The sequence below is a fragment of the Brachyistius frenatus genome, unplaced genomic scaffold (assembly GCF_029030835.1).
Source record: "Brachyistius frenatus isolate BFR_SWC_R1_liver_20210118 unplaced genomic scaffold, ASM2903083v1 Contig_58, whole genome shotgun sequence".
NCBI lineage: Eukaryota > Metazoa > Chordata > Actinopteri > Embiotocidae > Brachyistius > Brachyistius frenatus.
The window spans coordinates 1,198,345-1,225,565 of NW_027210657.1; the positions used below are offsets into that span (position 1 = coordinate 1,198,345).

Consider the following 27,221-nt stretch of genomic DNA (forward strand, 5'->3'; position numbering starts at 1 on the left):
TGAAAGCTCCACAACAGATCCCAGATGAAAGTTGAAATGTGATCGTTTTGCAAGTTTTCTTTTATTAATGGTTAATTGCCACAAAGTCCACATGTTCTCTTGTTAATTTTCTGCCTAGTTAGCAGTTTCCCACAGCGTGCGTTTGCCAACATGTCTTTAATCATCCCTTTAGGCTAGAAACATTCCCGATCCACTTCTCTGACTTAACCCGCAGCAGCACTGCCACGAGTAGCCACGAAGCTCAGCAAAGCACTGGTGTGTAAACTAATCTCAGTCTGTCACACATTAAGCCACATGAACCTGTTTAAACACTAACCCCGAGGTATCTGCCAAGGAGACAGCTAGGCTGTCACCTCAACACTGGCGCGGGTATTAAAAGCCGTGTTGATGGCCGGGAGATGCTGGTTCTTCTGGGGAGCAGTGGAGGGTTCTGACCTCTCGGGGGTAAACAGCAGACGGGAAGCAGACCAGAACTATCCGAGTTAAGGGGATATAAGTGATGTGTTCCAAGTTCATGAGACACAGCATTTATCTCAAGGAGCTAAGGAGTTGCTCAAGGAATGTTTCTGAACAGAGTCGAAGATGTATAATTGCAAATTTAAACTGAGGTTGTGCATTTCCTCATGATAATGACGAAGCAGTAATGATGAGTCGCCTGACAGCGCGGGGAACCAACAACAACCGTGGTGTTTAAGACTGAAAATCAAACACTTTTTAGATTTAAAATCACAGAAATAATCCCCAGAAAATAGTTAACCGAGGTGAGCACAACTAAGACGGCTTAAAAAGAAAACTGCTATACCAAGAACACAGCAAATTGTCTCACATTGAGTCATTGAGTCACCCGAACCAAATGGGCTAAAATGGCCTTAGTAGGCGACTCCCCAGCTCGACTCCCGGCTGCACGTCATTCTCTTCTCTTCCCCCACATCTTTTCTGCGCTGATCAAATAAAGGAAAGAAATGTCAAAAATTCATCTTAAAATATGTTTGACGTTGACCAAACACAAAGAATTGTCTCCATGAAGACATACACGTCTTAATATTCTGGAGATCTCAGTAAAATGGTGAGAGATGAATTTTGGGAGACTAATGGGTCTGACTTTAGGAGAGCACATTCAGCAATGTCATTTCATCTTCACACCTGCTCCTCGGGCAGCTTTCAGGTTGACAGTATACAGGATATGGCTGCTATTTTTAAAAGAGGGGAAAGGAAAGAGTAAACCAGAGCGTATACGCTGGTAGCTGAACCATATATGATACGGTGTGTCTCTTGAGGGCACAACAGTCAAAACACAGTGGCGGCAATGCTTCAAATACTTCTTTGTTCAGACACTGATTTGTGTTTATGCCGCCTGACAGCTTGACTAAAGTGTGCAGTGTTTCGCCCAGCCTCACACTTTACATATAAACTGGCTTCTATGTATAACTTGAAAAGTCCAAATACATGTTCGTCCTAATTCTTTCTAACCAACATTAATCCGTCACCATATGATTGCGGTACCGTTTTCAGAAAATACGCTTTTTTTATGAATCAACTGATCGTCACATTAAAACCAAACGTCAGCAACGTTAATGTGTCATATTAAAGCTGTCGAAGTGCTGAATGTTTCAGTATTGTGTTTTGAACTCCTTTACCCCAGAGAGGATAAAAAATATACTGCTGCAGCTTTCATAAAACATACGCACCTCCATAATTCATTTCAAAAGGTCATACAGATCTTTCGCATTGATTGTTTTTCTACAAAACAGGAAGTGATTGAGTTAGTGCTGCCCACCGGCACACAAACGTGTCAGTATACCACCAGCTTGAAAGGATTAGTTGAGGCATGCTGATAGACTTATTGGTAGCATATACAGCATTACCAATCTTAAGTGTGATTCAAGTCTTTGATTTTTGTGGTTAGGAAACACATAAAGACTGAAAGTATGTTTTGAGTGTCATAAATGAAGTCCACCTAACTATTAATAGAATTTTATTTGAATTAAAAAATAAAACCCACAGTCGGTTCTCAATCTTTCATAAGATTAGGCTCAGCATCATGCAGATCAGCCGTGAAACGCCCATCTTGCTATTGTTAGTTTTAATAGACACTGGAGCACAAAATTAATAACTGCTAGTTCTGACAAACAACGGGCACGCAGCAGTATCTTTACTTAGTGCCAGTTTCATGCTGCAGGGCCAAGCGAGGGGCAGTCTCGAGGGGTGTGCCGTCATGTGGTCTTCTCTTGCTGCCGTCAGCTGGCTATCACAACTGCCCACAATGAGCAGGAGTGATGGGTGGGCTTAGCTCGCTGGGATCCAGCTTAATGCCATGGCAGAGATGTAAACTGTTTACTCAGCTGGAAGCCGTGATAAAACAGTTAGCGCTAAATTCATTAGCTGAACACAACGAGGCCAATCCAGGGCACACTAAATGATATAGCGAGGGTAACAGTTTGTAATTTGTTTCCCCACAGAGGTCCATGATTACAAGGAATCGCCGTTCGACATTCCTGTGTTGGCTTCTGCAAAGACCAGAATGCCATAGACACATGCTGTCTGTGTGTGGCCCGCTGGGCTATAAGCAGACTTGCTGAGTAGCGATTGTGGTTCCCTTTTGTTTTGGGTAGGATCGGCAAAAAGCACCTCTTTTCCTAAATATTCAGTCGGGTTGATATTGTTACCTAGTTCTCGTCTGTCTGGCCTGCAGCGGAACACCAAATGATGTGCATGACTGTGTTTGGGTAAAACAACCTCTGCAGTCTGTCACTGCAAAATTGGCAGCCTCGGTTCTGGATTTAGTTCTGACAAATTCTATCACCTTATTATGAGACCAGGCATTTATCAGGTTGTGTGTATAATTCTGTTTATTCACATGCATGCATGTACACAATCATTGGTCTATGTGATGGAGCCACAAGAGAATTTCACACACTGCTGAAAATACTCTGCAACTTTGCTTCTGGGATCTGGCGCTCCATAGTTTTATGGTTTAACAAAGTTAGCGCAGGCTAGAGATCGGTGACTTCCTCATATATCTGGGATTAAACTGAGGGCGCCGGGTCTCCCAAAATGATGGTGTTGGAATCTGGTTAAATTTAGGAAGAAAACAAAGTACCTGCTTTTTTAAACAGCTTACTGCATTGTTTTCTAAGCCCTGGCCATTATGATCATTAATAGGGCCACAATAAAGGTCTGTGTGAGATACCTGAAACATCTGCACCCTTCATGCTACATCAATTCCCTGTACATATTTCAGTTAGACTGACCTATTTTTCCCCACACCTTCCATTTCTAGCCATCCTATCTTTCTGTTTAACGTCTTCTACAAATGAAATCCATCCAGCTGTTTGAAATGCTAAAACATCCCTAAAAATCCTACCATATAAAACAACAGTCCTTCAAAATGTCAACTGATCCTGATAATGGCCTGCGGATGGGACTAAATGTATTACTACTTGCGAGCACCACAGTGGATCTGATCTGAATTTGCAGGGAGTCATTTCCTGTAGGGGACTACATAAACAGCCTCTGGCCAATGTGGTCAAGCCTTCAGTGGCCGAGAACATTCTTTACACCGACTCCCACACTGACCTCCAGTGAGATGGACACCGAAAGGGACGTTTTTCAGATATAAAAATGGAGATGATTCGAGATGATTATGCAGCTGCAATGCCTTTCATTTGCAGAAAAGCTGGATCGAAGTTGTTTTTTTTTTGAGGATCATACAGAGATATTTGGCATTGATATCGTAAAAGGAGGTAATAGGTAAAACTATTTTCAAGTAAAAGTCAGCTAATTATAATGGAATTCCCACTTAAAGGTGCTTTATCTTGGATACGGGATCAGGAATGTCATGTGGTGGTGAGAATTCCTAATGCTAAGCTTTTTTAGATTTACAAATATTCAAAGAGACACGCTGGGATCGTAACAATCAAGAGAAAACCGACATAAGTATATGTCAGCATATTTTGTACTAAAGTACATACTGGTACATGTTTAAGTCAGTGTATTACAGTTAAGGTCTTACCTGTTTGGCATGTTGTGGAAATTCACGTGCTTGACTCCATTATGTCAACATACTGGGCATGGACACGTGTGTGTGTGTGTGTGTGTGTGTGTGTGTGTGTGTGTGTGTGTGTGTGTGTGTGTGTGTGTGTGTGTGTGTGTGTGTGTGTGTGTGTGTGTGTGTGTGTGTGTGTGTGTGTGTGTGTGTGTGTGTGTTTACTCACGCAGAGCGTCCTTCCACGTCGAGCTTGGTGGGGATGATGCCTTTCTTGCTGAGAACACCGGCCACCTTGTCCACCTCGCCTCGTTCCACCGCTTTCATCAGCCGGTCATCATACTTGTTCCAGTCTGTGTTCTGGTAATAAGGATAGTGGGCCATCAGACACACGGTACGTTTGACAGTTTTGCCCAAACAAAAGGGTCAAATTCATAAGTATGCACTTAGTTTAACAGTAGAGTAATACCTATATTTGTTTTTTAGTTCTTTTAGCTGGCTAACAAATGCAACCGAGACAAAATGCACGTGAAGCACAGAGTCCATTTCTGACACAACTATGACAACACACACAATGGTAGTGTCATTTTTCAGTTTCTACTACAATAATAGACGAGAATAGCAGTTAAAGCAGAACGTGCCAAGAATGTCCTGTGCTGCAGTTTCACTAAGTCCCCCCATGAGTGATGGCTACAAAGCATGGGAACAGAGTACTCTGCAGGCTTCTGACAGGCACGTTTAAGGCTGGTGCTTTATACTCGAGGTCAAAATGGAGTGAACACAAGCACAAATTATAACCTTTAACTGTGATTCAAACACAAGCAATTTGCATGGACGCTACAACAATGAACTGAAATGCAACAATAAAAGAATTAGTAATACCACATATATATGGTTTTGACAACATGTACAATACACAGTAGCTGTGAAACAATTCATGTTTCACCAAACTGATGCATCAGTAATAACTGTTGCGATCCCTCAGGGAGAATTCCTTCACAACATTAACTCTTTGTTAAAGCACAGCTTCAACTTTCTCGATTAAATCATGAGTGTAGAGGAAACAGTAACCATGAAAATAGCATTAGGTGACAAAGTTGAATCACTGACAATGAATACCTACAAAGTGCATGGAAGTGCATTTCAGCCAGCGGCTCATCTTGGGTGAGTGGAGCTGGTCCTTGCACCGTGCTACTGAAAAAGTTGCCACTGTTCCGGTTTACAAAGGCAAAAAAAGGAGAGAAAAAAAGTATATAAAAAAAAAAAAATCCTCCCGTCTCTCAGTGCACTCAACCAGTGAGTGCAACAAAAAAATGGATGAGAAGACAAAGGGTGAGAGTCTAAACTACAATGGAGGTCCTCTTTTGGAAGGATCAACCTCGGGAGTCTGCCTGACTTGAGGCAGAGAAGTTCATTTGGCAGGATTTTCTAAGCATTCCTTTGTTGCTCATGAGCTCTGCCTGCAAGTTCATCACTGCACAGCAGTTTGGTTGATTGTTAAAGGGAGGAGAAGGAGGAGTATGAGAGGAGAAAGGAATGGAGGTGGAGAAGCAGTAGGGCCAGCCCTGCCAGCCCCGGGACCTGCCCTGGCCGGCAACTGCAACTCCTCCTCTGGGGGGAAAGTCAGCTCAGCCTGGCTGCCTCTCGCCTCTCCCAAGTGTCCTTCCCTCTATTTTCGTCTTTATCCTTCAATCTTCTGCTTGAATCAGTCTTCTTTTGTTCTGATACTCTTCCTCCTGTTTTAGGATTGTCTGCAAAAGCTGCAAGCTTACTAAAGGCCTTCTCTCTTTGATTCTTCCCTCCTCTATCAGTGGTCTCCAGCTTCTTCACCCCACCAAATGGCAAGGTCAGTCAGGCTCAGTGGGGTAAATATGTGAGCTCTCCCAGGTTTAAAATATCACCCCCTCCCTGGTAAACAGCAGCAGTGCAGACAGCCCTGTAGACTGGTTACCTCTTTATTTTTTGACCCTCCAACCTTTCTGTAGTGACTGATAGGAAGACGGGGGCTAAGAATACATTCTGGACATGCCTGCACCATGAGTAATGGCTTTAGCGTCTATCACCACTGCCAGCATGAAACAAGGCCAGCCAAAAAGACCTTGCTTACATTGCCGCCCCCCCACCATGCTCCCTGCTTCCATCTGAAAATATTAATGTCAGGGGGGGGGATTATGGTTTGCACATTTGAAGTGGTCTTGGCACTGACCCTCAAAAGGACACTACTGGGCCAAAAGCTGCTGGTAACCCGTCCATCTAGAGAGGGAAGTGTGGCTCCAGAGCCCCCTGATCCGTGCTGCACGGTAGCAAGGTTAGATGTCAGCCTTTTTACAACCAACTGTCTGAGACTGCAGCCCCACCAAAAACTACAACTCTGCCTCTTCACTGAAAATCACAGCTACATGGTTCACACTACCAGAAGCGCAACGTTCACTTTCACTGGGTAAAAACATCACAGGAGAAAAGGTCCCGAGCCAGCAAGAAGAAGACCCGTTTAATTTACACACTGCATCAGCTCCTTGTGGGTTCGTGTTACTGCCCGCTGCCAGACTGGCGTTAACAGAGCAACACTGATATCCACAAACATGCAAAAAGACCCTCTCCACATGACATGTCATGTCATATGAAGAAGTAGGTGTCAACTTACGAAAGCTGCTCACCCTAGCATGGAGACAAAGGCGCCAAAATGGCACCTAGCCATTGCATACATCGGTCACGTAAATATCTCACATGGGTGTGATGGTGTGTGTGTGTATTTGTTTGGGAATCTGTTTATGTACTAGTTAATAATAGGGCTGTTAGCAAGCAAGAGTTGCCACTGCAGTAGGCAGTCTTTTTCAAAGAGAGATGGTCGATACTGACACAATCAAATATGATAGGTTTTAAAATATAGCATCATAAACATATATAAAAGGTATACTATTGTTTGTGCCATCATAACATAAAGTGTTTGGTCTAACCCATGTGTGGGTGATGTGGTTGCTGAGGAAAGTTTCTAGACATGATTTTCTTTTTCTTTTTTTTTTTTACTCAAAGCAGTCAAATGACTGAAACTTGAATTGCTTTCCTGTCCTGCATCCTTTAAGATCAGTAAAGACGATGACAATAACAGATGACGATATCTAGTTACATATCATGATGTCAATGTGATGTCAAAATATCTCCCTGCTTGGCTTTTATGTACTGGAACCGGACGCAGCTGAACTGATGACAACAAATTTAGGCACAAATTCAAGCTTTAACATTCAATCAGAGGTACGTGTAGGGCTAAAAGGTGCTGGGAAAAATAATGTTGATATTCAAAAAATTTTAGCGGACTATGAAGATTGGGATTTTTTGTTGTTGTTGTTGTTGTTAAAAGTTTTACCAAAACAAACTACAGCTTTAATGGTTTGCAGCTTAAATTGTCCATGTTTTTTGAAGTACTTTTTTTTTTTTTTTTTTTTACCATTGTCAAAGTTAGATGCAAAAAAAAATCTACATTGGATGTTTTTTTGCATGTTGTAATCCATTATGTGACTGGTTATCTGATTCCTCACAGAATCAGTGCGCATGTAGGATTCCCGAACGTTGTCAACAGTAAGACACAAACTAATAGTCTGCTCTTAAAAGCTCTTTTTTAAATTTCCACTGAACACAATGTACAACTAAATCTGGTATTCAAGTGGAAGTATTGATAATGATGCTTGATGAAAAGTAAAGGCAGCACCAAGGTCATCATAGGTCATTCTGAGCAGGACATAAATTTGTATGCCAAAGTTCAAGGCAATCCGTCCAATAGTTGCCCTAATATTTCAGTCAAAACCTCGTTGTGATCTGGGTTCATCTACTGGTCACCATTGAATATCAGGACCAAATTACATGGCAATCCATTGTCATTAATATTCAAAACTAATGTTTGAAAACCATGGCAATGGAGGAAATAACCATTTAATTCTTGCTATCTCAAGGGCTGTGATGAACCTACAAATATTAGAGTTTATAATTTGTTGAATTTGAGAAGAAATGCTGGCACTGAGAGATGAAAAGAACACAAACAGGCTTGGAGCAGCCAGCTTCTCAATCAATGTGTCAAACATAAATACATTGCGTTGTTGATGCCAAAAAATATCCCACTCCAGTTGTGTCTGACTGAAACAAACACATTACCTAAAGCTTCTATTTTAACACACTGACCGAGGGGACACAACATCATCTGACACTGGATAAAGCAGGCTTGGCCTCTACCTGTCTACACAGATTATTCTGGGTGTCTGGTAATACTTCAGTTAGAGACTCTTGTCATTTTCAGTTCAGATTTTCCATCAGTTTCTACAAGCCGTAACTCTTTTCACACCTCAGTTTCCTGCCCGTCTCAGGCCCTGGCCAGACTAATGGGTCTCTAATGTCCTCACGGATGAACTCATCAGCAGGAAATATCTAACAGGTCATCGGATAACAGACTGAAGCGAAGACCAAAACATAAAGCTATACGCCAGTATGTCAAGTGATAGTCGTGTCCAAAGCCAAACTGCAGTTACTGAGGTGGTTTCATGTGATAATAACTATGGAGATGATCCTTGGAGACATCTGCGAGGAGACAGACATTAGGGCATGAAATGTAAACCGTTGAGATTTTATGGGCAAAGTGGAAGTGTGAATCTTCGCTGGCCGTACGATACAATTACGGTTCACCTGCCAACGATTTGATTGCATGATGCAATGCAGTTCAGAGTGTAACCCTGCTTATTTTCTGAAGGTACAATTTATAGATGTCCCCTGAATGCCTTGCATGCAGGGTATCGGTAGACACTAGAATTTACAGATGTCCCCTAAATGCCTCACACGCAGGCTGTCACTAGATGCCCAGTCCCCACTTAGTTACTGCAGCGCAAGCAACTCAGACAGGTAAGTGACCAAAAATGACTTTGAAAAGAATGAGGTAACGAGTTCTAATGTCAACTTTACTTAAGTTGAAATCAAGTGATTATATCTACCTGCGCAGGCCACCCAAGTAGTTCTTATGTGTGGAGACGATAGGCTATAATTTAATCACTTCCATGGTGCAAAATCTTCTATGTCCGCATCACAATTCATATGAGAATCGAGAAATGTCCACACCTCTAGCAAAGTATGTGGAAGTGCAGACCTTTTGCAGAACGATTTTCCTTTAATTAGGGATGAAAATAAGTTCAAATAAGTGTACGATGCCTGGAAAAAGGGCTTTTTCACACTCAAGTGGCCTGAAGTACCAGTTGAGATTTTTCAGAAGTCTGTCTTAAAGTTCATAACAAAAGAGTGAACTGAGTGTCGTCATTAATTCTCTCCAAAAAGGCCATTCAGAGATGTATACTTCTATATGCTTCAAAAAATCAGATGGGTATTTATTTTTGTGTGTGTGTGTGGTCAAGTTCCCCCCAAACTTTGGAAAGTTTTGAAAAGAGAGTAACTTTTTAAAACATATCCACTTAATTTGAGACCTCATATTAGCCTCAAGAAAGCTTAAAGAGCATTTTAATGCATTTTTATTACAATTTTGTGCCGCTGTCTCCTATTGCCGCTAACAATCATACAACAACCAGAAACATATACACTATGCATACGGGCACAAGATTAAGACAGCCTTAAAATATCTGAAGCTATCATACTTTGGCTGATAGGATAACACACAAACCACACCAAACTGCTCAACTTTAATACTCAGAACTACATGAGATAAAGCGCTATAAAGAGATATACGTATCTTGCCATTTTTATTTGAATATCCAGACCAGAACATGCATGTGTAAGCCTCTGTTAGCACAGCATCATCATTTGTATCCACAGGGTGACTCGGCAATAGAGGCAATACAGATATTGTTAGCAGTTTAACGCAAGAGTCTACAGCCATGCTCTGTGAGGTTGCACTTGGGTATAGCAGTACTTTTAGCTGAATGCTAAGTTTAGTATGCTAACATGCTAATGTTAGCAGGTGTTATGTCAACCATACCCACCACCTTAGTTTCTTAGTTTAGTTCTTTAGCATGCTGACATTTTCTAATTAGCATGAATAGATCACAAACCAAAATATTGGAGAAGTCAAAAAAGTAACCGCTTCACAAAAAGCGAAGGGATCACAAAATCTATTTCAAATGGGGCAAATAAATGTCTGCACCAAATTTCATGTCAATCAATTAGTTAATTTCACTAAATTGTTTGTTGTCAACTCCATGGTAGCACTACAGGATAGTGAACAATTAACAATATATGTACAAACCCTCATGGCGAACCAGTCCTTAAGTTGTTGAGCTATTTCAGTCCGACTTTAGTGGTGGACAGACTGAGAGCAACACTGCTATAACACACGTCCTACAGGCCAAACCCAAACTGAGATTACAACCACTAGTCACGACCTCGAACATCAGCACAAACACGAAACATAATCATTTACACTGTGACCTGCAGAGCCTGTCCTGAATTTCATAATATTCTGCGTACAGCTTCTTGCAAGTATCTAGTAATGCTGTGTCTAATTAAGAGCGTGTCCAAATAATTCTGTTTACCACTGCTTTACTGGCTAGTTTGTGTGATAGTTGGTATTAGATAAACATACTGATACCACACAAACAAATAATAAAAATGAGATCCAACAAACTACAGATGCCTCAGAGATGATGACCAATATCAATTTTCAATACTAAACACTAAAATCTTTACTTTTGGTTTGAGAACAGGCCCAGAAGTTTCTGTTTTCTGTTTCTATTTTTATCATTTATCCCCAGAGATACTGTACCCGTTTCTGACATCAAGATAGCTGCATGCTGTGTGAATATCTTGGCGACAGTTTGATTTATTAGTGCAATATATCATGGTAATTAAAACCCACAACTCTAGCTGCATCACTGTTCATCAGAACCTGAAGAGAAAGCTCAAATAGCAGAAACTGTGCCAAAGAAATCTCTAGAAATCATATGGGTCACACAGCTGTTAGTGGACACACAATGTGGAGTTGAAATTCAATGGGAAACGGGCAAACAGCGTTTATTTCAATCATTTCTTCTGATGTAATCACTGGGTAGTGCACGGCAACTATCACTGATGCATCAGGACACCTTTTTTCCTCAGGAAATGTTCTCCGTTGTGGATAAATACACACAGCTCTCCCCATCGTACTGCCACCTTTTCAAAATAAACAGGGTTTTTCTGGCACTGCTGTTTGCACAAGCAGTTTTATACCACCGTCCACCCCAATGCACACATCCCTCTAATCTGTGACCATGAACCTGCGCATGAAGTGGTGAACTGAGCAACAGTCTGGGTATGTAGGGTGTAACAGAAACCCCTCAGGGGCAGAGACAGAACGGGCAGAGGACAGAAAGACAGGGAATATGTGCCATAAACAAATATGGTGAGCAGTGGAAGTGTGAAAGTGGCAAGACACGGCATGCTTGCAGTCAGTCAGTCATTATGAGACAGGTAGGTCGACGCGTCACAGAAAAAGCCCCTCTCGGATCGGGCCGAGCGCCCACTGATGGTTCGGGCCAAGTGTTTGGAGGAAAGAGGGATCACTTTTTGGTATGAACATGTAGCACTTGCATATCTGCGTAGCTGCTAAAGACAGAAACACTCTTCCTGGACTGGTTGTACAAGAATAGACAGACACACCCTCTGGTGGTGAAAAGAAAAATAGCAGGTCCGCTTCACAAAAGATGTATGCTGCTACACAAAGTAAAGGGTGACCTGTCACAATTTTTACATAATCACCTGATCGCAACAATTTGAGCTGAACCAGAATCATTTTGCTTATTATTGGTACCTGTCACTGTCAATAATGTCTTTACATTAAAAAAAAAGTTTTTATTTTGTCATGTAAGCCCTCTGCAATTTTTGTCTACAAAGTGCAGAGGACAAATGGAAATGTCTATTTATATATTTCAATGTTCAATGCCAATAAATGTCTCTTATTTATACGGAGCATTATTAAACTGTGGTTTACTCTATAATAGTGTCATAATATAAACAGAAATAGACAATTACATTAGTCACAATTATTTGGATAATCGTGAATTACAATTTCATGATCGTTAGCCCTGGTGATTAGCAATAATCATTCACCTTTATATTCCCCATTACAGGAAATTCCCTTGTCTCTTTGTACCGTCATTAGTTTAGCAGTAAAACTACTATCCTATAATAGAGGATCTGAAGCAAATGTATCTTATGATTTTGAAAGTTAAGTGCAAATTTATTACAAATTGCAAACTGCAATGCGAATTTATCTTTGATTCTTTGAATCAAATCTCAACATATTGACTTAAACTAAGTGCAAATGCAGAACATAAATTGACCAATTGCACAAGAATGCAACCTTTGTACTATGACACCTGAATCCTCACCAGTGCAGCCAAAGGTTTTCGTAATCACATAATAAGAATCACAAAGTCAAGTTTGTTGAAAACCACCAACCTGAAAAGGATACATGAGAATTTCAAAGGCACCGACTATCACTCAGAGTACAGTATGGTCAAATCTACCATTGCACATGTACTTCTGCCTTGAGCAGGCTGCCCTCACCCACTGATAAAAACAGATAAGATAAGACAGTTGAAAACACAATAAAATCCATGTGGTAAAGTGGATTACTGGGAGTTTCCTGGTGTTCCTCTAAATATATCTTGTGTTGCCCATAGACCCAACATGGAGACTAGTCCATCCAGCTGCTAGGTCACACAATTTTAGATGACTTATGACCCAGAGGGCAAAGCTTTTCCTTGCTATTTCCCCCTACTTCTGAGACCTCCTGCCAGGGTAGCTTTCCAGTTGTCCAAACCCATTGAACCTTGCCCCTGTCAACTCCATGAAAATCATAATCATGAAAAACGGGAAGGTTATAACATAGTTTCTGAGAAACAGTCCTTTAAATGTTTAGGAGCGAGAGGTAAAAGTAATTCACTATCAGTTGCTGATACCTTAAAAAACAAATAAGGCCAACTATTAAATCAGGATAAATTCATCTGAGGTCAATACCATTATAAATATACTAATATACTAATATAAAAATGTGGTTCGGGTAGTAGAACGACACTGATAGAAAAGTCATAATGAATTAGTTAATTTTGAGCTGTGCTTGCAGCAGGGCTCCAGGGATGTTGTGCAGTCCATCACATTTACATATATTTACATAATGTAATGCCTAATATTAATTCTGTTCAAACATTGACAAGATGATGAATCCAAATGACTTTGGTGATCCCTTTACTTTTCATCTGACACCATTATAAAGTTACCAGTTTTCATGTTATATAGAATCTCTTAACAATTTTTTTGATGATCAACCTGCTCATTGCCATGATCCCATGAAACGGCTACAGACATCCACAGATAACGTGTTTACTGATCCACTGACTTCCGGTTCAACCATCAGGTCAAACTTTTAAAGCTGTCCAGTAGCCTTCAGTTCGACCAAATGCCTGCAAATTCCTCATCAGCCTTGTATGTATGTTAGCATGCTAACACGCTAAACTCAGGTGGTGAACATGGAAGACATTTAGACCTGCTAAACATCAGTGTGTTGACATTTACATTAGCATTTATCTGAGCACAGCCTCACAGCTAGTGACAAGTGTGACAATACACTCTTCATCTTCTTCATAAAATTGCTGAAGTCTCTTCCTAACTGCTTTGTCTAAATATGGCAAAATAAAATGTGAGAATCTTCGTCGCGTGTTCTGTTGAAATTCTAAATCAAATAGATCAATTTCCAAAGAATTTAAGGCAACTATTGTTGGAATTATTACGAAGGTAACAGTTCTATAGCTTTTGAATACCCGTTCCCTGCAAAATGTCAGCAGCCTTTCGCTGACACTTTTTAATAGCCATCATTGAAATAGCAATGTCCCCCAGCAGGAGAAGGAAAAACATGTTGGGTTATGGGTTTTGGCTGTAGATGGCTGCTGCTATGATTAATATTATTCCTGCTGGTCTAATGAACAGGACACACAGTGAGCCACGGGGCTATGAAATGATTTCCAATCAGCGAGCGAGCAAATCATTTTTTTAAAAGAGCATAAAAAAAATTTAAAAATAAATTAGAAAAAAAAATCATTTTCAGCCTCTTCAGGGGTGTGAATACAAGAGAAAGGAACAAACACAGACAGAATAATTTGACTGTCTACCATCCAAGTTTATACACGTGACAGTGGAACTTCAATTATATTTAGCTGAAGGGAGCGTTGTGAAGAATGAAGGCTGCTGTTTTGATCTCACCTCAAGAAAATGAGGAGGCAATATTAGGGTAAGAAACCACAGCAGTCTTCTGCCTTAAATGCCTGTATTTGTTTAAGCGAGGAGCTCTTTGGGCATGCTGGTACTTGGGCACAAATACCGGTGTTGACGCTCGTTTGGCCGGCACTCACGAGTCACCGCACACACGGGCAGGGTTAGGAATGTGACTGGAGGGTTTCTCAAATGGACTCGTCGTCATAAAAACATCCATACACTCAAACTGCGCAGTAGTATTATGTGAATTTGCTGTGCTGTTACAAATCCCTTGAGTCAGACATTTTCCACAGCCGCTAGAGATGCAACACACTACAGCATCTAAAACATCTGCAGAGACTTGTATGTACAGCCCTTTGTTAAGCAAACAAAAACTATGTAAATACATAAATGTAGGTAATATAAAGAAATATATATAATTAAAATGTAGAAATGATATTTGAGCTGCTGTAAAGAAAACCCTTGAATCCCATGATGGCGGTTAAAGATCAGGTAGACACAGAGCAGGTTGTGACTTGCCCCTTTGACAAGTCAAATGCACCTATTCTTCACGATGACCAACATCTGACTCAGCGGGTCTTCCTGGAAAGGTCTCCTCCCACATCTCAATATATATACGCAGACATTTACAAAAAGCAACAGACAAGACAATCAAACCACACTAAACAAGAACATCACAATAAAGTCTGCTGCATTTTTGTTTCTCATCAAAACTTACCAAACAGCCAAAAGCAGCCTCCAAGAGAGAAAACATGTAGAAATGAAAACAAAGACAGCTGAACGTCAGTGGTAACTAAAGGAATTTTGCTTTGCTTTTCACAAAATGTAGTAACGGTCTGCTCTATGCAAGACGGCTGCTAACAAAAGCTCTTGAACAAACGTATCAGACAGTTAGGCTGTTAAAACGTTAGAAAACACAGCGAACAAGAATGAGTCATTTGTGTTTTTTTCTCACTGTGACAGGAGGTAATGGTAAAATGAAGAAGTCCCATTATAGAGGCTGAGTTTAATGGACTTCCTTTAAATATGGATCCTGAATTATTCATAACTTCATTATTGTAGCTCATACCGACTGATGTGACAGCTTAAAAAGGGCCGTTTCCTACGCAATGGTTAACTAAATGTCTAAAGAATAAAAAAATAAATGTCCAGTGACAGCCGTTAACCTGAAGACTCAACTGAAGCCAGCGGTGGTGTCGAAGACAAAGGCACTAATCGTCGACTCCACTCTTTCACACGGTACAAACTGTACTGTGACTTTTTCAAAAAAGTATCAAAACTCTCCAAATGTGTAACTGACATCACACTTTGGTGATAGGCAGACACATGTCTGATCCGCAGAGAGACAGAAACACAGGAACACCGGGAGAGCACAGCTTGATGAGGCTTAGTCTGAGCCGACGCACAGCAGTTTGTCTCTCATCAGCAAAATCGTCGTGCTCCTGTTGCTCAGCATGACTGACTGACTGACTGTGTGTGTGTGTGTGTGTGTGTGTGTGTGTGTGTGTGTGTGTGTGTGTGTGTGTGTGTGTGTGTGTGTGTGTGTGTGTGTGTGTGTGTGTGTGTGTGTGTGTGAACAGGCTGATGTCAGCCTCAGCCCACCCAAAGTCAGTCAATAAACTCAGACCCCCCTCCCAACATTGCTAATCTCTGCATCAGTAACCCAACACGCACTCGCTGTTCATAGTTTTAAACGATCTGACTGAACACATGGCACCCAAGCGTTACTTACGCACGGCAAACAAACATGGTACAAACAAAGACACGCGTACACTTCTGCTCCCGGGTGGGTACGACGCAGACCGGAGCTCTGTGCTCCGTGCGGGCCGTCGCGGGCACAGCATGGGAACGCAGACGGGTAATGCTGCCGAGATGACCTCATGGCTGCCCCTGTGGAGCCAGACGTTAATCCTAAAAACACAGATCGCCTCTCTAACACCTACAATACGGCCAACACAACATCCAGCCTAAAGCAAACCAGCGCTGATCCTGTCTGACAGTTTGCCTCCTGTGGTCAATCCCAGTCAAATGTGTGTGAACAAACGCAGCAAACTTTTTGAGGGGGGGGAAAGAAATAGACCTAAAGAAAAACAGAAATACAAGTTGATACAGAATGGAGATAATTGTTGATCACTTGGTCTCTGCAAAATATCAACAACTACTGGCCAGACTGCCATGAAATTTGATATAGGTATTCATGGTCCTTAAATGACTTTGCTGACCCCCAAAGGTTCACACCATCTGGCAAATTGACACTTGCCCTGAAGACACACTTAAAATCTGGGGGGCAGATCACACACCATAGAAATAATTATGAACACTCCACTCCAAGTTTTCCTCTTACACCACCGTCAAGCCAAAACCTCCACTTTGCATCTATGAACAGTCTAAATACACAATAATATAAATCACCTACATATGTAATAGGCAGACAGCCGAGTGGTGAAAAAACCTTTTGGTTTCAGTAGCTTGGTTTACAGCAGCTGTGGCCTGGAGGCTGAGAAACAGGCTTGGGATCGAAGGTTTGTCAGTTCAATTACTTGGACAAGCAAGGAAAAAAATATCTACGGCCCTTTAACAAGGCACTCAACCCCCAACGGCTCTCAGTGTTTGTGTTAAATGCAGAGGTCAAATTCCTGAATGTTAAAGATCATACTTTTTGTAATACACTGGCACAAATGATTGTTCTTCAGTTAACATTGCAGCCTCTGGGGGACAGCGGCTTCGCTTTACACCGTCATTCTTCTTCATATCACTAGTTTGGCTTCCATTTACCTGAAGTGTGTTTCACAGTTTACGTGACGTTTACTTGGCAGTGACAGCTAGCAGTAGTCTACCGTGCAATTTCAAAGCTCATCCGAGAGTAGTTATTAAACCTTTATTTTTACAGAAGTTGAGATTGGTATAAAAATACAATCTCGTGAAACAATAAGCCATGCGGATAAATTATTCTGTGCATATCATTTCAGAAGCGACACCTTTAGCCTCTGTGCCATGAAAAGACAACACAGCAATTTTCTAAAAGTAAAAGTTCATTGTTCAAGATGAAAAGGAAGATGTTTTAGAAAATTGGGTACTGTGAGATGCCTGGTATTCACTTGTGACAGTAATATTTGCACCATTGTATTGCATGAACATCTTTCTGACAGAGCAGCATGCAGACCGGTAATTTAGTCTGACAGGCGCTTGTCAGGAAATTTGAACAGCGTTATAGTCTGACCAAGAAATTAACATTCAGTCTAAAACAACTCAACCCCAAACAGCAAACACAGCGCATACTTTGAAAACGAGGGAGAGAGGAAAAGAGGATTTGATCAAATCCCGACCCCACCAGCAGAGGGGTAAGAACGCCTGCCGGGTGTCTCCGAGTTGGAGCATCAACTTGCTGAAGGAGCTTCTTCTTGATAAGTAGGTACTCGGGCTGCTCAACAGCTTGAGTGAGATTCCTCAGAGGTTTTAGAAGGCTACAAAACAAGTTCCCACATAGGCATCATTCTGCTTTGGCTCCCACGTTGGTAAGATGCTATTTCTGCATATGTGAAAACAATCTTACATGTAGCAGAGAGTCATCAGTACTATAGTTAACTGCCTAGGTGACATATGTTAGGGTGTGCATGTTTATGTACATCACGAACAGAAAAGTACAGCAGCACAGTAAAGGATATGCGTCATCTTCTTCTGCAATTATTTTGTCCGAGAGGATTTATAAGAAAAGTAGCAGCGAACCAAGCACACTGCTGAGGTTGAAATCGCAGCAGTGGACCATTACACAACTCTCTTAAGAGCCGCACTGACCACAGGTTTTAAAAGCTTCAGCATTCGATAGCAGGCAGGTGGGAGACAGAAGAAAAAAGGTTGTTGTACCGTATTGATGATGCCACACTAACAAAAAGCAAGCTGGTAGTTTGGGTTGGTATCAGATTTGATCAGTTCAGATTTGTCTTTTCAGTCTGAGGTCTCCTATACTTTTGATTTGGATTCTCAGTACATCAATTCAAACAGTTAAAAATTATATTTTCCATTAGCAATATCTTTATGGTAATGAAAAATAGCTTATTTTGGAGCATTGTGAATAACTGGAGATATGAAAAACACGTTTCTTTGTAGGAAGCTGCTCAGAATACTTTAACATGTCAAACACACTTCATATCTTTTGCATGAAAATGTTCTTTGTGAATATTGTCATCACTACATTCAGAGCTTTGTTAATACAGTGTTTACAAAAAGGATACATTAAAACAGATTTTACAATTCACTGCCTTATTACGTCCTCTTACTTGGTTGATGGAGCTGAACGGAGGTCGTGGCTTGTTAGATTGGATTAGATGAGAACTCTTAGCTAACTGTAATGGTAGTAGTGCGAGTGTGTGTGCAGGTAGAAATAAATAAAATCAACATTCATTTTATAACTTGCACAATACAGATCAAAGCTAAAGTGGCCGCTACTGATTGATGCATTGTCTGTTTTAAAAACAACCACATGAAAAGTAGAAAAATTAGTTCAGATAAACTGAAATGAGCAATTGAAATGTTTTTCTTTCAATACAAACAGAGACACACATTGTGGTGCAGTGAGATTTTAACAAAAATGTCCCACTGAGGCTTTTCTAAGTACACAAAATATGTCTCTCATTGTTGAGAACTGATGGTGTAAAACCCGGACGCAGATGGTCTAAACTTGAATAATGTAATACTTGAAAAAAAGATTCAAAACAAAGAAAGAAAGAAAGCATGTTTCCCAATTCATTCCCGTTTTTTATTATTTTAAAATAAATTCTCATTTTGAACCAGATTAGGATATACAACATTGTGGGCAGTATCTGAAATGACATTTTTAAAGTTAGCCTTCTAGATCATCTGAGGACTCATACCTACTTTATAATTTCATCACAAACAAAAAGAAAAAAGTGAAACAGAAGATAGTAATCACTGTGCTCCTTTCTCCTTCCTCCCATCCACACCCTCCTTTTGTTAAAAACAACTTTAAAATCAGGCTTGTTTCAGCTTCCCAACAATGCATTCCAACTATTTCTACCTCCTCTATGCAGTATTATGCCATCATCAACACCTCCCAGCCCTGCTCCCTATTTTGTAAAATAACACTGCTTCAAGAGTGAGGGAGGCTCTTACATTTCACCCTCAAGGCACATGTCCATTGGGGGAGAAGACAGAAGAAAAGTGGGTGTGATCAGGAACACAAAGAGGCAAGGAAATATGCAGGCAATCAGCAAACTCCCCTCAGAAATGAAAGGGAACGCCGAGTCTGAAATCCTGCCTTCTGAAAATATCCAAGTGCACTATACAATATGCCCATGAGAGTTGATGATGTATCATGTGGAGGCAGGAATTATGAAAAACCAGACACAATTTGACTGTGAGGCCCGAAGACCACAAAGCAGCACAAAGACCAATGTTGATTTCAGATATAGATTTAATAAACAGCACGGCTGCCGTTAAGTCTGCGAGTCACATTTGCTGCTTAAAGCCTTAATATAATAAAGTTCAACAACAAGGCTGGCTACAGTAGTAAGGAGGCAAATACCTGAATGAATGCTTTCTTAAAAAATTTCCCCTCGGGGATTAATAAAGTATATACCTACCTACCTACCTACCTACCTCCTTGATTTACCCCTTTCATTAAAACAGGGCTGCCGTGTCTTTTACCTTGGGGAATCATCTCGTTAGGGGAGTGTTCAACCCGTCAGAAGGCTGAGGAGGGCTTTCCCAGCTGACAAACCTGAACACGGTCTCAGAAAATATAATAGGGACACAACACAGCTGTTCAATAACAGAAGCCGACGGACTCAAACAACAGTAACCGTGAACAAACGTGGACCTACAGCATGTTGCTGAATGAGAGCTGCTCAGCTCTGTAAAACTGCACTGCTGGCAAAACCACCATCAGAGCTAATTTACCAAAGGCAGCGTTGACAGCGGTGTTTTACAATTACAGGCAGGAGAATTCATCTTACAAAACACGTGTGCGTCCAACTGCCTGTCGAAAACAATAACTGAAGCAATCTGCTCATTGCATCTTCAGGTAAAATTAGATTTAGCACAATACATGTGACTAATAGGGGTTAGGCAAAAAGAAGATAATATACACACACACACACAGGCTTTTACCAGGCCATTTTAAAGTTAATAGCCCTAATAACAAAACCCAATCAGGTTTATGGATCCTTTGCAGCGCTACAAATAATTATTATTTGTCATTTACTGTGATTTAATGTGCCATTTATTTTCTTAAATCGATCAAAAGTTAGAACTGTTGTGACAACAGCAACCAAGTAGCAGAGGTCTGGAGAGTCAGACTTGGTGGCTTTGAGATATCGTTGGCTTTGACAAGAATGAGTGACAATTATGATGACTTGTTAAAATGTCTTTAATTTTCTGCCCTAACAGTGACATAATGTCAAGTAAGGTACAATTAAAGTGAATGCTGTAGAAAATACCGAACAGTCTCAGAAGACTGATGAATGACTGAATATTACAAAACAACACATAAAATTCTACGATTCTTGGAACACAGACAGAAAATAAACAAGAAGCGGATCAGAAGTCGTCGCAGCTTCTGTCACTTCACACCAAACCAGATATTTTTCCTCACTAGTTATACAAGCATTACAGAAAGACACTGTCCCTCACCTGTATTCACAGGACACACTCGACTGGCGTGCCCCTGAGCAAGACATGAAATCCATATTTACTTAAAGGTAGCGTTGGTCAGCGGCGCTGCTCTCTAATAACAATAGTTCTGTTTTTATGCTGAACTTCCTGGAGATGTACGACTGAAATAAAAACCTGAGCTACAGAAATAAGGATTCCTGATCACTTTCTAATAACAGCTGAGATCAAAGCCGAATTATGAGAAACCATGGAAACACCATACTTTAATGATTAAGCTAATGTGATTATGCTCAGGCACTAAGTATAATTGCTGAAAGATATGCGGAATATCAGTTGTATTATTGAAGGGCGTCACAGAGCACCTCGTGATTTCTGTTAACGTAATGGTTTTTTTTAGGTTAGGTTAGGTAGTTACTTTATTAATCCCCAAGAGGAAATCTTTTCGCTACAGCAGCATACAGGAAAGCAATAAAATAATAAAAAGCAATAAAATAACAGTTTAAATTTTTTTTATTTTTTTTTAAATATAAATGCACAGTATATACAGTATTTATTATTTTTTATATATATATATATATATATATAAACAACCAAGAAACACAGACAACAGTGTTATTGTTGTGTGCTGGATTTTGCCAGAGGTGAGTTATTGTACAGTCTTATTGCAGTGGGCAGGAATGATCTCCTGTATCTGTCCTGTGACAGCGGAGCTGGAGGAGTCTTTTGGAGAAAGTGCTCCTCTGTCCCTGCAGCAGGTGGTGGAGAGGCTGGTCAGAATTATCCAATATGGATAATAACTTAAGTTAATGTTTGTTTGTTTTTAAATCGTCTTTCAGCGTCATCACTTTTTTTTAGTTAGATGAAAGTTGGAACCAAATAGAACCACAATCTTTACTGAAACAATCCTTGACATGTGGCATACGGGGAATGCTGCATTGCAACATGTTTTTTGATGATTAACCCAAATGCCAGTGAACCATAAAGGGAGTGACACTGAATGACTTCCATTTCAGCCCACTCCAATTTCTTCCAATCTACTACAAACACACAGTAATCTACTGCTGACAGTCCTAATCTGTACAATAACCATCAGAAGCACATTACCAGAATGTATGACTTACAACACTACCATGTGCTCAATAAATGGGATGCTCGCATGTAATTGCTGCACATTGGCTGATGGGCTTGGGTGATGTACAAAATATCCTCAACCCTGCTCTCTGTAAGAAAATACTGTGATATCTGTATTCAGTGTGATACTGAACCTTTTGTGGAAAAACATTTGACAAACTATTTATACATTCAGGTAACCCGTCAGGACTGATGCGTTTTTGACGATGACGTAAATTACAATACGCGACAAATCAAGATGCGTCATCACATTTAACTCCAAATCTTCTAAAACTCTAATATTTTCCGATAACCTTGCTTGTTTATTTGCAGGATCGCCGAAGATGGTTAGATACAAGCTTAAGTACCACGTTACAAACAACGTGGCAAAATCTCTTCCGGTCTCTCAGGTTATTGTCCCGATGCCGACCCTCAAAGGCCAACACAGTATGGCAAACAAATGTCACTGCATCTCAGTGGAAATAGGACTTTTCTGTAGTTCTGTAACAGTGACACCATTACAAACTGGATGTTCTCCAGCAAAATCAGCTCTCTTCAGACCATTTTTTTTTTTTGGTCTTTCAAACAAGGTCAGTGTCTTTCAATGTTAGTAAATCTTTCAAATGAATTGACTTGAATATAGTAGACTAAATTACAGTGAAGCAAAAGCCTAATAGAAAACATTTTAGCATGTTTAGTTTCAGTGAACAGAATCTAAGTAAAGCTTTCGATAGCTGGATCTTGAGAACGAAAAAAAACATTGCGACAACAGCCCTCAGCCCTCATTATGGTCTGGCAAGGCCATCATGGATGAATCAACATCAGACTTCATTTCACGGAGGAGGCCGAACTGATGACAAGTTTAGTACCGTCTTCACTGAGACAGTAATATGAACCAGCTCACTTTGTGCAACCGAGTGGTTTCAGTGTATTTGGCTATATTGTGCACACAAAACACTGGAGTTCCCCAGCTGACAGTGCAGATGTTTGCTGTGACAACAAGCAGTGACTGTGTGACACTGCAGACTAATCTCAAAACTAACCAGGAAATCCAGTTTCCCTTATTTTCCTTCAGGAGTTTTTTTTTTTTATCTGTAGATACATCTCTAAAAAAAAAAAAAAATAATCTTCGCTCAAGCCGAAACATTTTCAACACATCTGTATTCTGGGTTTGTGGCCAGAGGAATGTTGTTTGAGAACTGTAGGTCAAACCCAATATTTGATCTTAATCTCGATATGGACATTCTAATGCAGATATTGTCTTTATATTTGTTTTTATGATGATAAGGATCTGCTTTTCATGAAGCTAATTTATTTTCAACAGAAGAATGCGCTTTTTAATTTACGGCCAAAATCAATGACACAACTTATCAAACACTAAGGATACACATTAAAGCTTTATTTTTGTCCATTTTATGCTAATGAACAAAACAAAAAAAAACATTAAAAATGTTCTGCTTCTATAATGTTACGATTTGCTGCTTTTCTCTGTTGGCCGAACAAATCAAGACATGTGAAGATGTCCCTTCGGGCTGTGGGAGACTGAGATGTGGGAAACATTTTTCTAATAACATTTGCTGAGCTTTTGAAATAAAGAAAATAATCAACAGATAAATATATAAATAAATAATGAAAATAAGCATAAGCTGCAGTCATACAGTATACCATATATTCTTTACAGTATGGCGATTCTGCATGTGTCAAGAGAAGCCTTGTGATTAGTAACTTAACAGAAGACTGGGCTTCTAAACAAAAGAATTACAGAAACTGGAGCCATGCCTGGTGCAAACCTGAGCCAAACCAACAGACCTCATCCTGTCTTGAGTCTACGGCTGGTATTAAGGGAATGCCTTGACATTTTGAATCCTGGTTACGAGGTTTTCAGCTTTATTTTTTAGCTACCTTAAACAGTTTGGTGCCATAGTTAGAATTCCTTAGATGAATTAAGCAAATATTCCTCGACGATAATGTCTAAAGAGGACATTTATGGTTCCTTTAATAAACAATAATAACTCACCGAATCGTTATAAGAGAAGACAGAATCAATAATAAACTAACACTGCGGGAGAAGTGGAAGAAGTCACTGTTTCCTCCACTGATTTGTTTTCTTTGGCCAGATTACAGTTACAGTTTGTTCACATACTAAAAGCACTAAAAGCAAGTTTCCTCTGGATTCTCCCTCGCCGCTCCCACTCCAAAAATGCCAGCATATTTCTTAATTGTTAGTCACTCCTCCAGGAAAAAGTGAGCGAGTTCACCTCCCAGGCTTTGTGTACCAATGACTGAATATAAAATATGTTCAATAAGGCTTGATGCTGTTCACCTAATAATGCCTTGTTCACTGATTGATTGATTGATTGATCTTTAAGGTATCAGGATGAAACTGGGAAAGGTGCACCTGGTCCGACTATACAATGAATAAGAACTATACCTTTACCCCTGGCAGCACACAAATCCTATCTAAGGTACCAAATGTCTTTATACACACTTAAACTCAGCTGAGACATTCAGAAGTGTTTTTCCTTCGGTATCTGCTTTCACAGAAGAATGCAACGGGAACTTTAACCAAAACTTCACGCAGACCTGTATAAATGCTTCCTCTGTTTCCTCATTGCAGCCTACTTGGAGCTTTTCTTGAGGTGGCTTTAAAAAAAAAAAAAAAAAAAATGGGTACAGAAGTGCTGCAGGGTAATTAGCAGGCTTTTTTTTCCCTTGATTTGTAAATGGTTGTCTCTGCCTCTGACTGAGGGAGTGAGACAGTTATCAATGCAGATACAATACCATTTTAAACCTGAAAGGCTTCTTTTCTCTCTCTCAAAAAAAAAGGGGGGGGCCAGATAGTTTACCACACACAGCTCCTCTAGCTTTGTGCCTTTCTCATGGTAATTGCCGGGAGCTGAAAACAGAGTGCAGTGCCAAACACCCACTGCAAGCTGAACTGTACAGAATTGTAATGACTGTCTATTAAGCGAAGTTTATATGAAAAGAAGTCCAAGCGAAGAATTAATTCTAGGCCAATTTAAGTTGCTTAATTTCGATGAAAAGTGTAGACCGGATGGATATCCAAGAGTCCCGACTGTCTGTCCTGTTGTGTTCTTGGCTGTAACACATGCACACTGTTACATTCCTGGAGGGACATTTGGTGTATCCGTGGAGCCCTCATGGCAACTGGCAACAACACTGTAGAAATGTGAGGTTTTTGTGTTGGTTTTCTATTAACCTTCAGTATTTTCTATGCAGGATTACGTTTTGATAAGGATATACACACAGATGCTAGTTTGTGAGGTGCACCAGAGCTAAAACCAACAAAGTCAAACACATTACCCATTCATTAAATCTGACCTTTGTTGTAGGTTGTACTGCTCGGTCATCTCAAGTGGACCAATCTGTTACAGGCATGTTCATCAGCAAGTGTTTTAATAACTGGTTTATCATTTTAGTCATTTTTAAATGAATAATAAAAAAAATATATATATATATTTGGTCTCATCTGCTCAAGTGAGAAGATTTGGTACTATATACTATACCATATAGTTTGATTAAGGTAAGATTGGCTTCAGTGAGATTATAATTGCCACTATTTTCACATTTTGTAGACAAACTAGTTCCTATAGAAAACAATTGGACATTTACTTGAGAATGAATACGTATCTCTAGTTTGTGGTACTGTTGTCTTATACTGAAAACATCCATCATCGTGTATATATAAAAGGCTTGGGCCAAAACATTGAAAACCCACAGACTAAAATGATCCTGGAGGTGATTAAACAACTTCGCTAAAACACTTGCAACATAAACATAATCTTCATTTACTTCAGGTGACTGAAGTTACTGAATTAGTTTGAGCGTTTTGAGAACAACAACAACAACAACAACAACAACAACAACACGGTCCGCTGCTGCAGGTTCAGGCCCGGTCATATAAAAAAAAAAAAAAACCTGAACCTTTAATGCATGCAGTGTAGTAAAAAATAAAAAAAAAAACCTGTACCAGGCCACACATCCTCCACTTTGCGCGAAGGTGCAGGTGCTTTTTTAAAAAACTTGCTGGCGGTGTATTTTTCTAAGCAGACCACACAGCCGCCGTGGGGACGTGACCGCGGTTAAACGTGGTCGTGGAAGAAGTTCGGGTTTACAAACAAATCGCGGCCGGTGTGAAAGCACAACGCCCCGCGTTGGCATCGTCCGGTAAACGCATAGCTCGCTAATCCAACGTTAAGAGACGGGATATTAGCAAAACAAAGCCAACAACGGTTGTCAACTTACTGTGATGGTAACTTCGTGTTTTTTCAATCGATACTTGAGGCTCTTCATCTTGAAACGAGTCGGCTCCGGGTGTTAAAAGTTTCCTTTGCCGAAAAAGTTCATAAATAGTCCGAACACTTCCCAGAAAGTGAAGCCGAAGTAAGTTTTTTTTTTGTTTTTTTTTTAATCTGTCCCCTTTTCCTTACAGACCGAGTTTCACCTGACGCCTAACCGCAACTCTGGATTCACTTTGATTGACAACCTTGTGAGCCAATCGCAATGGAGCATGCGCGGCCGGGTCTACCTTTGAGCCAATCGGCAATCGAAGAGGGCGGGACTTCCTTGCAAAGTGCAGTTGGGAGAAGTTGGAGACGTCCTGGGACAGAGCAGGAAGAAACCTGGCCTGACGTAAAAGGCTTACCTGAAGGCCGAAACACCTGGAATAAGAACCCACAACTCTACTAACAACCAGAAATAAAACACCCACTATCTGTTTTTTATTTTATTTTTTTATTTTTTTATGGAGCCCCTTCAGGTTCACGGCGAGAATTTGAACAGATTGACTTCTAACTTTTTAAATCTCACATTTAATAACATTTACTAATCTAGCACAAAGTTCAATACTCACAAAACATCATAGGATTCAGTGTATACAGGGCAAGAAAGAAAACATTAGTTTGACCTGGTGTAGCACTTGCAGTTTTTTGTTTTTTGTGTGTGTGTGTGTGTGTGTACATGCAGGTCTTCACTCCCCATGATAATAAAACCAAAAACACAGTTGCAGCGTCAAAAAAGAAAACATTTGTTTGAAGGAAATAACTTATTAGCTTTGAATGTCACACTGTAAACAAAGACCTCAGTTCTTTTCATCATTAAATCAGAAGAAATCATCTGACACTTTACTCAGGGCCATAATGCGGATTTTAAAAATAACACGTATACCCACTTTTTGGGACCCCAAAAAGCCTTCGTAATTGGAAACAGTATACACTCGAGACTTGTATGTATATAGAAGCTC

The 27,221-nt window shown here is 40.3% G+C and overlaps 1 protein-coding gene and 1 long non-coding RNA gene across 4 annotated transcripts in view; one reads left to right on the forward strand and one right to left on the reverse strand.

The window, feature by feature from the left end:
- Positions 1 to 26,455, reverse strand: part of uacab (uveal autoantigen with coiled-coil domains and ankyrin repeats b) — a 44,787-nt gene extending 18,332 nt beyond the window's left edge. For 2 of the 3 annotated variants that reach the window (XM_069705664.1, XM_069705662.1), the window contains exons 1-2: positions 26,225 to 26,455; positions 4,215 to 4,345 (exon numbers count right to left, since the gene is read on the reverse strand). In XM_069705664.1, coding sequence (XP_069561765.1) covers positions 4,215 to 4,345; positions 26,225 to 26,272 — 179 coding nt within the window. In that variant the 5' untranslated portion in view covers positions 26,273 to 26,455. Of the gene's footprint in view, positions 1 to 4,214; positions 4,346 to 5,108; positions 5,914 to 26,224 lie in introns of those variants that run through there. The other variant, XM_069705663.1, reaches the window with a different exon arrangement.
- On the forward strand, positions 8,798 to 26,981 carry LOC138625014 (uncharacterized). Its single transcript, XR_011311201.1, has 2 exons — positions 8,798 to 8,869; positions 26,412 to 26,981. It is a non-coding gene; the product is annotated as an uncharacterized lncRNA (long non-coding RNA).
- Positions 26,982 to 27,221: the final 240 nt, after the last annotated feature.